General features: G+C 44.8%; 1 protein-coding gene and 1 pseudogene across 1 annotated transcript in view; both read right to left on the bottom strand.

Annotated features, from left to right (window-relative positions):
* Positions 1-302: 302 nt before the first annotated feature.
* Positions 303-13,311, bottom strand: part of NAIP (NLR family apoptosis inhibitory protein) — a 28,443-nt gene continuing 15,434 nt past the window's right edge. The window contains 8 exon segments of the mRNA XM_055145757.1: positions 303-377; positions 577-866; positions 3,539-3,703; positions 4,687-4,773; positions 7,363-7,515; positions 9,359-9,526; positions 10,429-11,739; positions 11,742-12,530. Of these exon segments, the coding sequence (XP_055001732.1) occupies positions 303-377; positions 577-866; positions 3,539-3,703; positions 4,687-4,773; positions 7,363-7,515; positions 9,359-9,526; positions 10,429-11,739; positions 11,742-12,530 (3,038 nt within the window).
* On the bottom strand, positions 7,578-8,637 carry LOC105942999 (40S ribosomal protein S6-like; annotated as a pseudogene).

The raw sequence follows: 13,311 nt of genomic DNA, 5'->3' as shown, positions 1-13,311 counted from the left end.
GTACTCAGGCAAAGAGTCATAATGTAAAACTCCAACTATTAAGCCGATGATCCAAGATGAGAGAACAAAGCCTCAGAGTTGGCACAGGAGCAGACATACCCAGTCTGGAACCAGAGTCTTGTTTTCTTCCTTGGGAGTCTTGTCTGTCTCTCTCAAAATCCTCCCCATCCTTACCAGCTAGACTTGAGGGGTTCCCTCAGACTCTGTAAGGCAGATAGATGCTCTCTGAGTCTCAGTGGTATTTCTCCAGGCCCTGGTAAACACTTCCTTGATTCCACTTTTTTTTTTTTTTTTTGCTAAACCTATTCCTTAATGGTTGGAGAGAATGGCAGTAACCAATTCCAGTTCAGAGTTAAGTATTTCAATTGCGGGTGTCGGGGCCGGAGCGATAGCACAGTGGGTAGGGCGTTTGCCTTGCACGCGGCCGACCCAGGTTCGATCCCTGGCATCCCATATGGTCCCCCAAGCACCGCCAGGAGTAATTCCTGAGTGCAAAGCCAGGAGTAACCCCTGAGCATTGCTGGGTGTGACCCAAAAAGCAAAAAAAAAAAAAAAAAAAATCAATTGCGGGTGTCTTTCTTTCATGGCATTAAGCAGTGCCATGTCTTCTGCATCCAAGAGCCAACTTAACATGGTAAGATGGGTGAGGCTTTGCAGGCGGGACATACACTGACTCAGGGACTTGGCTGTTGTGGCTTGAGCTTTGATGCAGTTTTTGAAATGCCTGGAAATAGCCAACTCTCGCAAATTTGGCAGGTTATCCAGTGCTTGAAAGAAATTTCTATATCCTTCCTCTGTAACCTCATCATTCATGGAAAGATCTAATTTCTCAAGTTTCTGGAAACCTCCATTGATGGCTACTTTAGCTGTAAAATCAAAATACATAAATCAGTGATCCGGATTTCTTTGTTTTTTGTTTGGGGCCACACACACTCAGAGCTTATTCCTGGCTCAGGGGACCATATGGGATGCCAAGGATCAAACCCAGTCAGCTGCATGCAAGGCAAGCACCCTACCCACTATTACTCTCTCTCACTCTGGGATCATCCAAGATTTCTAATTCAGGTATGGTAAACTGGGTTCTTTGAACCAACCTTCTCTCCCACCACCACCAAAAGTAGAAAATAGGGGCTAGACAGAGTACAGCAGGGAAGGCATTTGCTTTGGGGCTGACCGTGGTCAGCCGCCCCATCCCCCACCCCATCCCCCACCCCCGCCCAAATGCTCCAAGGGGGCTAAAGGTAAAACCTGTATAAATGGGTCATGGCCTGAACCGAGGGAGACAACCAGTAAGATGGGGAGCACAGGAAAGGAGGTTGGAAGGGGTCTAGAGTTGGAGAACGTTGAGAAACACTGACCTAAATGATGACTTCCCTAAAGACAGTGCAGGTTGGGCAAAGCCAGTACCTCTCCCATACCCTGAGACTGCAGCTAGGCATCCACCTCATTTCAGAACTAGGTGATTTAGGAAGAAAGATCAGTGGGGCCATAGTGACAGTAGGATAGTGGGTAGGGCACTTGCGTTTTGTGCAGCTGACCCAATTCCATCCTAGACACCCCACATGGTTCCCGCACTGCCAGGAGTGATTCCTAAGCAGCACAAAAACTCTGTGTGTGTGTGTGTGTGTGTGTGTGTGTGTTGTGATCAGGGCAGAGCTTTCTATGCAGGAAGCCAAGTGCTGGTCTGTGCAGTCTCGGCAGTGCTGACATCACCAGCAGCGTGACTCCAGGTGCTATTCCTGAGCACAATCTTGAAACAGCTACATGATCTGCACGAAACCAGACACTCACACTCAGTCCTCACAGTGCAGAAGACACAAGTAGCAGAAATAACAGCTGACAACCAATCATAAGGATCCCCTAGAACTCACCACCCCTATAATTTAGATGAGCCTTCAGAGTGACCATGGTGAGGGTGTTTAACAAGATGAAACAAGAAAACAGACTTCATCAAAGAAAAAGTACGAGAGCCAGCTTGAGAAAACTTCACCCAGAAACTATTGAACTGCAGAGCATGGGAGGTGAGCTAAAGTGCAAGGCAGTGGAACAGATGGCTTCTGTCGCATGACAAGCCAGCAAATAAACCAGCGTACTCAAGGTAAATGTGGGAAACCAAAAAAGAACCAAAGATGGAGAAAAATCAGAGTGAAAAGAAGTAAAGGAAGTGTCAGGGAATCATGAGATGTGTGTAAAAGAAACAATATCTGAATTACCAAAGACCCCAGGGGGAGAGATTGGAAAGAACTTGGCTTAAGATATTATAGCTAAGGACTTCCCTAATCTGAGGATTGAGACCCTCAGATCTGAGCTCAAAGGATTCCTTAATGATAGAATAAATCCAAGTACAAAAACTCCAAGACACATAACTAAAATAACAAAATCCAGACTAGAGTGATAGTACAGCAGGTCGTTTGCCTTGCATGCAGCTGATCCAGGTTCGATCCCCAGCATCCCATATGATCCCCCTGAGCACCACCAGAAGTAATTCCTGAGTGCACAGCCAGGAGAAAGCCCTGAGCACCATGTGCTGAGGCCCAAAACCAAAAATCATAAAATGGAGTGCACTTATGCTTCTGCGTGTTTTCAGTAACTATAACAATTTTCATTTTTTTTTTTTTAATTTTTGCTTTTTGGTTATACCCGGAGATACTCTGGGATCTCTCCCAGCTCTGCACTGTAGTGGGATTGCTTGGAGCACATAGACTAGAGACTAGAGACCAGCGTGGGACAATGAACTTTGTATGACCTGCACTGGGGGCTTGGGAGAGTCCTGTGCAGAGGGCCTCTTGAAAGAGGGGCCTTGAAGGTAAAACCTACCAGCAAGATAAGCAGGACACATCCTGCACGTACATACTTCTCGTGCTCTAAGTAACCTTGGGAATAATTTGACTTGGTATTTTTAATGAGAACATCTTGAGACAAACACAAAATATGTCTAACTCATGAGAGCATCTTTTGACTTGGCTACGTGCCTGGGCCAAGGTATGTAAATAATATAAAACTGCTTGCTTGAGAATAAACGGGGCCTTCAGCCTCGATAGCTGCTGGTCAACAGATCATCTCTGAGTCGGTGGTCTTCATTCCGGAGCTGGACTCCGGCACTGCACTCAGAAATTACACCTGGTGGTGCTTGGAGGACCATATGGGATACCGAGGATCGAAACTGGGTTGGCCGCAAGCAAGGCAAATGTCCTACCCACTGTACTATCTCTTTGGCCTTACAGTCTTCATCTTAAAGGATTGCTTAAAACTATAAAGGACTATTTAAACCTGGAGGTATGTGGCCAGGTGTGTGAAACATCAAGAACATAGATTTGAGCGCCTTATCATCTCAGATCCCCTAAACCCCCAAAGCTGACCAGAAGAAAGCCAAACCTACTAGATGTTTTAGAGCAAAAGTCAGTGAGTTGAGTATTTTCCAAGAGACAGATGCTCTTAGGAAAATATTGCAGCAAAAAGACTGAGTAATGCTGGATGACTTTTATATAAGCTGAAACAACTTACCTGGGAGGAGATTTCCCTGAGGGTAAATACTCACCAATTTCCATCAGGCTGTCATCATTTAAATTCTGGTAAAGTGAGAACACTCGAAGATGCTGAAGATGCTGGCATTGCTGGATGATCGGCTTGGCTACCGGGTGAATCCCTTTCCCATAAGGAAGGAGCAGTTCTTCCAGGTCACTAAGAAAACCTAAAGTATGGGCTATCCGGAAACCAAAAGACAAGCCAAAAAAGAATTTTCTACATTGTCAAACAATGGTAATCAAGGCCCTCAAAATCACCCACAAGGACAGAGAGATAGGACAGCTGGGAGGGCACTTGCCTTGCACACAGCCATCTTGCATTCATTTCCTGTACCACCTAAGGTCCCCCAAACCCACCAGGAGTAATTACTGAGATGCTAGATATGGCCACAAAAAAAAAAAAATTCATGAACAGCCTAGGATGGGCTGGAGCAATAGCACAGCAGGTAGGGCATTTGCATGCAACTGACATGGGTTCGATTCTTCCGCCCATCTTGGAGAGCCTGGCAAGCTACCGTATCTCGCCCGCACAGCAGAGCCTGGCAAGCTTCCCGTGGCATATTCGATATGCCAAAAACAGTAACAACAAGTCTCACAATGGAGATGTTACTGGTGCCCGCTCAAGCAAATTGATGAGCAATGGGATGACAGTGACAGTGACAGTGATACAGCCTAGGATGTTTCATATAGTATTAGACTCAAACTTCTAAAACTGTGCTTCTCATGACTCCATGATGGGATTGAATAACTGAATGCACAGGTTGTGAAAAAATCTGCAACAAAAGGTTTCTAAATGTACATAGCGGGGCCCAGAGAGGTAGTACCTTGCATATCTCCATCCTTTTTTGATTTTTGTTTGATCCCCGATACCCCTATATGGTCCTTAGAGCACTGCCAGGAATGATCCCTGGGTGCAGAGCCAGGCTGAGCATTGCCATGTGTGACAAAAAACAAACCAAAAAAACAGAAGAAGAAGACATTCTGACAATTTTATGTTGAATGAGATGAAGCACTGGAAAATAAAATTTGTGCAGTACTGGCAGCTCCTCCTGATGAACCAGGGCAGTTAATTAATTCACGTTGCTCACAGCTAGTGCAAAAAGAAGAACTGGATGGGGCGGGGGGGACAATCGAGAGTTACCTCACTATTTTGCAAACATACCAAATATTTCTGATCCTTCCACGTCAGGAAATTCTTGGTACTTCAGATTTAGAATCTTCAAAGAAGCAAAATTTGGCAAAGCAATGACTAGAAGGAAGGAATTTCATTTTGTCAGCTACATCTCTTATACCAAAAACTACAGTTTTTAAAGACTTTTTAAAAAAATTATTTCTTTATTTTGGATTTTAGTCCACACCTAGCGATACTCAAAGGTTATACCTGGCTATGCACTCATAAATTATTCCCGGCAGTGGGACCGGAGCGATAGCACAGAGGGTAGGGCGTTTGCCTTGCACGCGGCCGACCCGGGTTCGATCCCCGGCATCCCATATGGTCCCCCAAGCACCGCCAGGAGTAATTCCTGAGTGCAAAGCCAGGAGTAACCCCTGAGCATCGCTGGGTGTGACCCAAAAAGCAAAAAAAAAAAAAAAAAAAAAAATTATTCCCGGCAGTGTTCTGAGGACTATATGGGGTGCTGGGGATGGAAGCAGGGTCAGCCAGCACGCAAGACAGATGCCTTACCAGCTATACTAACTCTCTAGCCCCTAAAGAGTTACTTATAAAGTGATAGAAATTTATTTAATGATTCAGATAAAACTGCTTAGTAGGATTAAGCAGATACATCTTTGGCTCAGAAAAAATATTTTTTTAACGTTTGTTTTGAGGCTATATCCATCAATGCTCAGGAGCTACTCCCAGCTTTGTGTTTGGGGGTCATTCCTGACAGTACTTCAAGGGTATGCAGAGCCAGGGATTGAACCTGAGCCTCCTACATGCAAAACATGTGCCCCAGTCCATTGAGCCATTTTTTCCAGCCCAATAAATTATCCTGATATCTAAAACTGTTTAGAGTCTGAAGTAATAATACAGATGACCCAGGTTCAATCCGGTATCCCAGTCCCCCAAGCCTGTTACAAATAATCCCCGGGCACAGAGCCAGGAGTAAGCCCTAAGCACTCTCTGGATGTGGCCCAATCCGCCCCCCCCCCCCAAATTAAAATAAATAAGCATTTTAAACTGGGGCCAGAGGGATAGTACAGTGGATGGGGGACTTGCCTTGCATGGCTGACCTAGGTTCGATCCCCAGCACCACATGCGTGCTGGTGGTCCTGAGCTTGCCAGAAGGGATCCCTGAGTGCAGAGCCAGGAATAAGCCCTAAGTACTGCCAGTGTGAGCCTGCCACACCCCGGAAAGAAAAATAAGCTTCAACATCTAGATATGCCTTATTATTTGATCATTTAAGATCATGCATGTAGAGCTGAAGAGAGCTCAGTGCTTTCTTGGGGGAACCCTGGGTTCAAGTCCCAGCACTGCATGGTTCTCTGAGCAAAAAACAGAAGTAGCCCCTGGGCACTGTCAAGTGTCACTGTCACTGTCATCCCGTTGCTCATCGATTTGCTCGAGCGGGCACCAGTAATAGCTCCATTGTGAGACTTGTTACTGTTTTTTGGCATATCGAATACGCCACGGGTAGCTTGCTAGGCTCTGCCGTGCGGGTGGGATACTCTCGGTAGCTTGCTGGGCTCTCCGATAGACACAGAGCAATCCAACCCATGTCAGCTGTGTGCAAGGCAAACGCCCTACCCGATGTGCTATTGCTCCAGCCCACTGCCAAAAGTGACCCTAAAAAAAGAAAAAGAACCAAAAAAAAAAGGTTATATTTATCACAATATTTTTATATTCTAACATTGTGCGGTTTTGTCTGGGGGCTACTTCTGGCAGCACACAGGATTTACTCCTGACTCTGCATTCAGGGATCACTCCTGGTGGGGCTCGGGACCATATGTGGCACCAGGATTTGAACTCAGGTCAGCCTATTTATTGCAAGGTAAGCACCCTTCCCACTGTACTGTGGCTCTGGCCCCATCAGTTGCATTATTTAAAGATCACTGTTTTGGAGCTGGAGCCATGGTACAGTAAATAGGGTGCTTACTTTGCATGCAGGCCACCCAGATTCAACCCCCTGCAAGCCATGTGGTCCCCCAAGTACTGCCAGGAGTAATTTTTGAGTGCAGAGCCAGGAGTAATCTCTTGAGCACCACTGGGTGTGACCCAAAAACAGAATAAAACAAAACAAAGTTGACTGTCTTCATCCTTGGATTCTCACAGCAGAACTAAGGTCACCAGATGAGAATTGTGGAGTAGGAACAAATGGTGCGAGTGGGCTAGGGGATGGTGTGAAGGGTTATTGCTACTTTGGTTGTGGGTGTGGGATATTTAGCAAACATTTAGAGAGTGTTCACCTGTTCTCCTAAAATACAGTGTAATAAACCAGAGAGATAGAATTAAGGCACTTGCCTTGCACATGGCCAACCCCAGTTTAATCCCGTACACCACATATGATCCCTGAGTACAACCAGTAGTGATTCCTGAGCACAGAGCCAGGAGTAAGCCCTGAGCACCACTGGTATATTTGTCATAGACTGAATCAGGACTGTTTTTAAAAACTGATAAATTTTTAAAACTGATAAATTATCTTGTGACTATAAAGGCATCTCCATGGCAGAGCCTGGCAAGCTACCCGTGCATATTGGATATGCCAAAAACAGTAACAATAAGTCTCTCGATGAGAGATGTTACTGGTGCCCGTTTGAACAAATCGATGAGCAACAGGATGACAGTGACAGTGACAGTGAAAGGCAACTTAACCTAAAAAATTGCCAGCATTGTCTTACCAAATGGGACAGTGTTAAAGAATGGTCCAAACATTTTAATTTCATGAAGTTTCTTGCAGGAGGCCAGCGCTGTCATGAGAGACTCAAAACTCAAAAATAACTTACACTGCAGATGGAAAACATGAAGGTTTGGAGAATTCTCAATTAATTTCACTGCAAAATACCAAAAAGTTCAGAAGTTAGAAAAGGTTGCAAATTTCTACAGTACTCATCATCTACTTAACTCTTCTGTTTCAACAACAGTGAATTAGAACCGAGGCCAGGAATGAGGCCAGTAGAGCTTTGGTGCAGGTTCAATTCCCAGCATCCCATAGGGTCCCCTGAGCACCCGCAGGAGTAATTCTTGACTGCAGAGCCAGGAGTAACCCAAAAAAAAGAGAAGACGGCCTCGGTTTCTTGGCAACCTGCTCCTGGAGTTTCTCCTTTGGCTCCTTCCTTCTCTTATAGCCAACAGTGTGCATACCCTGCAGCCTTTGCATTGCTTTTCCTAGCACTGTTTCTTCAGTGCAGTATACCGGCATTTGTATTGCAGAGTGTGTCAAGTAACAAGATGCCGAGCTGAATTGTCATAGGTTTCTTTGGTCCTAGGTTTCTTAGTATTTTGGGGTTTTTTTTTGTTTTGTTTTTGTGTCACACCCGGCGATGCACAGGGGTTACTCCTGGCTCTGCACTCAGGAATTACTCCTAGCGGTGCTCAGGGGACCATATGGGATGTTGGGAATTGAACCCCTGAGTCAGCCGCATGCAAGGCAAATGCCCTACCTGCTGTGCTCCAGCCCCAGTTTCTTACTTTTATTTAGGGACTTCTTCACAACATACTGGTGGACATTATCTTTAGAAATGGGGAAAACTGGGGATTTTACTCATTCTTTGGGCCTTGGATGCTGAGGCACAATAGTATCAGAGTCCAGGAATATCCTTTTCCCGGTTCTTTACAATGACCAAGTTGAGAAGGCTCAAATTGGTATCCACGATGCAACCACAAACAGACTTGCACTTTCTTTCACGGGTCCTCCGTGGTCTGTTACAGGAAGGCCCCTAACTCAGCAGCATTCAGACCCGACTGTGGGTCAACACCCCCAGCTTCATGGGCAAACCTTGCTTATCATTCCTGCCTCTGATCTGGACTTCATAACCCTCCCATTCTTTTTGCAAACCATCAGCAGCAACTTTGGTTGCCATCTGCTTCTTATATAAGGAATGAGGTTTGTGTCCATGGCCAACTTCAGTGAGTTTCTGGCAGCCAGTGACTGTGTAAGACATGTTTGGCTTCATGTTCAGACAGCCTAAAGCCTCCTAGCCACCATCTCGAGATCAGTTTTGTTTTCAATAAATAAGGGCATCAAGGGCTGAAGCGATCAGGTAAGGCACTTGCTTTACATGCAGACAACCCGAGTTCAATCCCTGCCATCCCATACAGTCCCCCGAGCCAGCCAGGAGTGATCCCTGAGCACAGAGCCAGGAGTCAGATCTAAGCATCACTGGGTGTGGCAAAAAGAAAAAAAAAAGAATTTGGGGACAGGAAGATAGTATGGTGGATAAGGTTCTTGCCCTGCATGCAGCCAATCCGGGTTCAATCCCCAGCCCCCCCCCCAACTATTTAGGAATTGTCGGTGGTTAAAAGCTCATATTTACAAGGGGGGAGGAAGAGAATTGGTGGAAATAATGGGTGAGCAGGCATCAGAGCATTAGTTACACTGGTGAAATGGATGAGTGGTCTCAATTTTCCCAATTATAAAATGAGAATAATAATTATGTCTTCATGTAGAATGATAATAAAGATTAAATGAAGCAATAACAATACTGTTCTTAGAACAACTATAGCATGTAATAGGGGTTCAGTCATTTCAAAGAGCTCCCTTTTTCCAAATGAAGAAGAATATTATTCCTACAATTTACCATGAATCCAAGCTACCTGCTCAGACCCAAGAAGCATAACTCTTGAATTATTTGCCTCAAATCATGTAAAACCAAATAGATCAAATGACACACTTGCCTAGTTTGGAAGTACTATGCTCAGCTAAGGTATTGATCAATAGTTTCTCCATATGGTTATGATTCAGAAAATTTTCAGGAATGACTGCAAAAACATCTTCTTTATCACTCAGATTCACAGAAAGTTCTTTCAGGCACTGGAACTTGTCCAAATTAGCAAAGAGTTTCTCTAGAAAACAGATTATATAGTTGTCATTAGTCCACAATTCCAAAGGGAAAAAATATTTGAAAATTTCATTTTCATTTATTAAGCTATTTTTTTCTATTTTCAAATAAAATCACTCCATGTCTTATAAAACACTCATTTTTAAGAAGGTACAGACAGTGGGATATTGCTTTTAACAGAATTTACTGGGTTACTATAAGGAAAGCCATGTGTTATACTTTGGATTCACAAGAATAAGGTATCTTCTCAACAAATGAAGCCGGGATAACTGTATTTCCACCTGCAAAAAAATGAAATTGAGGGACTGGAGCAATAGCACAGCAGGTAAGGCATTTGCCTTGCACGCAGCCAACCCGGGTTCGAATCCCAGCATCCCATATGGTCCCCTGAAGAAGAAGAATGAAGTTGAATCTTTACCTTCAACTGCTGTATACATACACAGTTAACTCAAAATTGGTCAACAACCTAAATGTAATTAGTTACATTAGGTTGTTAATTGTCTGATTTCGTACAACTCTTAGATGAAAACAGAGGTAAATCTTATCAACGGCCATGATCCAGAGACTCAAAATAAAGCTACTGAAAGAGAGCAACAAAGGCTCTCTTTCACTCATTCACCCATGAGTGAATCTGCTGTATAATCATATTCTAAATCTCAGAATTCCTGGAGCGACCTCTCATACTCTACACCACTAATGTACCAAGCTTTGAGAGGCATGATTTGGGATTTGGGGTGGGAACATTCGTAGTATGGTGGTAGGAATGTGCAATGGTGGTGGGATTGGTGTTTGAATATTAAATGTAATGAATTATTGTGAACAACTTTATAAAAAGTTTTTAAAAATAGAAAAAAAAAGAATAAAGTAATACATCAGAACAGCCATCCACAATACATTCCCACCTACCGTGTCCCTGGGTTATTTTTGACACTTCAAGAGATTCCAGAGAGTGCAGTGTCAGTAGCAATTCCTGTTCTACTGTACTCAGCTCAGAATTCACGATGGTGCACTTGGTGAACAAGGCCTGATACTGCTCAAGGGCTGGGCGGATGCTTTCAATAAAGCCCCCACTGTATGTTAAGTGGAGCTCAATGTGTTGACAGGCAGAGAAAATGGTCATCAGATCGCTGAGTATCTCTGCATCCACGGCTTCAACATCACTCACGTGGACTTCCAGGAGGGGGATCTTGTGTGGTTTCGGAGAAAGTTGCCAGTAGCCGGAACAGATGGCTGGTAGTGTGACACGTTGACTGTTCAGATATCTGTTCATATCTGCCTCACTCTCAGCTAAATTCTGCTCCCATTCTTTCACAGTCTCAAAGGCAGGCACACAGTCCTGCTCTATTGAGGGTGCCTGGGATTTGTCAAAACATGCTTCTAGCTGGGATAAATCTGGTTTACGTAACCTGTGCTTTCCGCTTAAAAAGACCTGGACACTCTTTAGCAGTGACAGGCTCTCGGGGTGGTCAGAGAAATACTGTGACTGAAGGAGGACCAGAGGCAGGGTTTGCCCTTGAAGGAACTGCTGGAGGAGCGGAGAGCAGGTGACCACAGTGCCGCTTTGATAAGCCACTTTGATGGCAAGAGTCAGTACATGTTCTGAGACTGCTGAAAAGTAAATCTGTGGAAAAAACTGCCACAGTTTTCTTATGAACTGCATCTTCTCTGACATTTCTGGGTGGTGCTTGAGGTAGTCATCATTTTCAGATAGAGTCTCCCAAGACTCTTTCTCCAACAAGTGAAGCAGATGGGAGACCACGATTGGCCCTGCCTTGGAGGAGCAGTGGTAGCAGACGTACTTCAAAAAATTGTTATAGGCCTCAAGAGTCATTATGGGTGAGTTTATCTGTTTCAAATAATAAAGTCCCAGCTCTTGCTCCTCCTGTCTCTCTGAACCCAGGAGTGCCGTCAACCGCATCCCAGCAAGAAATTCCTGGAATGCAGGAGTTAGAAAGTGATACACGGGCTTCAGTCTCTGAGCTGTGAATTTGCTCATCAGGCCCATGACTAGCTCTTCATTGTCACCAACCCCTGCTTCGAGAAGGTCCTCATCACTAAATTTAAAGCAAGAGGCAAAAAACCCTCTTAAGGCCAGCTCACCACAGGCAGAAACTACGGTTTTCAGTTCCCCTGTGTCTTTGTGCTTTCAGAAGAGATAATCCATATAGGACTTGAAAGTCATCACCTCAAAGCACTCGTCCAGAGGGTACCGGAACAGTAAGTGCAGACCCCTTCAACGAAGAGGGGTGTTTTATTAATTTCCTGCAAAGTTTTGTTCATTAAGAAGAAATATAAAAATTTCTCCACATAGGCCAAACGGTCTGAAAAAACCCTCTTTAATATGAAGATCGTGTGATAGAAAGGAAACACCCCAATCTCCAGTATTGTGTCCAGGTACCGGCGGATATCCCTGGCCCTGTGGGTGCAGGCGGCGATCAGCAAGCAGCTCCTTGACAAGTGGTTTTTCTGGATCAACTTTTTTATGACATATGGCACGGTGCTCATTTCTTTATAGTCATCCAAAAGAAACAGCACCTGATTCTTCAGCTGCTGGATGATGTGTCCCAGGCATGTTTCTGAGACAGATGCTCCTGCCTCTAAGAGCTGATCACCAAGCATGCTGGTCAGCCCCTGCTCCAGCCTGGCAGTGCCCAGGGATAGATAGAAAACCAGCTGGAACCTGCTTAACAGTGGACAGCATCCCGATGCCCAGAGCGGGGTGATTTTCTTCAGGAAGACTGTCTTTCCACTCCCAACTTCGCCTTCCACACACATGACCGAGTTCAAGTTGGCCAAGACCTCAGATAACACCACAGGCTCTTGACCTGGACTGCCAACCTGTTTGGAAGCAAGAGACAGGTCACAGCCGAGCAGCAGGTCACTGGGCACCCCAGGAGAGACATCTAGCAGAGACAGGCGGCGGAAGCTGGCCTTGATGTAAGCCTCCCGCAGCTGCTCGCTCAGACGCTTTGCCTCCTGAAACCACAGGGCTTCACCTTGCACTGTCTCTGTGGAGAGAAGGGAGGCAATGTTACAAATACTTTCTTTTATTACGATTCGCCTGCTTGGGTTGAATATCCTGACATACACCCTCAAACATATGATCATCTGATCTTTGATATGGGAGCAAGAAATATGAAGTGGAGCAAGGAAAGCCTCTTTAACAAATGGTGCTGGCAAAACTGGACAGCTACATGCAAAAAAAAATGGGCTCAGACCTCTACCTAACACCACGCAAAAATGTCAGATCAAAATGGATTAAAGATCTCAACATCAGACCAGAGTCCATCGGGTACATTGAAGACAAGGTCGACAAAACCCTCCACGACATTGAAGCTAAAGGTATCTTTAAAGGTGACATACCATTGGCCAAGCAAGTGGAAACAGAGATAAACAAATGGGACTGCCTTAAACTGAGAACCTTCTGCACCTCAAAAGATACAGTGACCAGAATACAAAGACAATCTACAGAATGGGAAAGGATATTCACCCAATACCCATCGGATAAAGGGTTGATTTCAAGGATTTACAAGGCACTGGTTGAACTCTACAAGGAAAAAAACCAATCCTATAAGAAAATGGGGCATAGAAATGAACAGAAACATTCTCAAAGAAGAAATACGAATGGCCAAAAGGCACATGAAAAAATGCTCTTCATCACTAATCATCAGGGAGATACAGATCAAAACAACAATGAGATGCCATCTCACACCACAGAGATTGGCCCACATCCAAAAGAACAAAAGCAACTGGTGTTGGCGTGGATGTGGGGAGAAAGGGACTCTCCTT

The sequence above is a fragment of the Sorex araneus genome, chromosome 1 (assembly GCF_027595985.1).
Source record: "Sorex araneus isolate mSorAra2 chromosome 1, mSorAra2.pri, whole genome shotgun sequence".
Classification (NCBI taxonomy): domain Eukaryota; kingdom Metazoa; phylum Chordata; class Mammalia; order Eulipotyphla; family Soricidae; genus Sorex; species Sorex araneus.
This window is presented reverse-complemented; position numbering and strand designations above follow the sequence as displayed.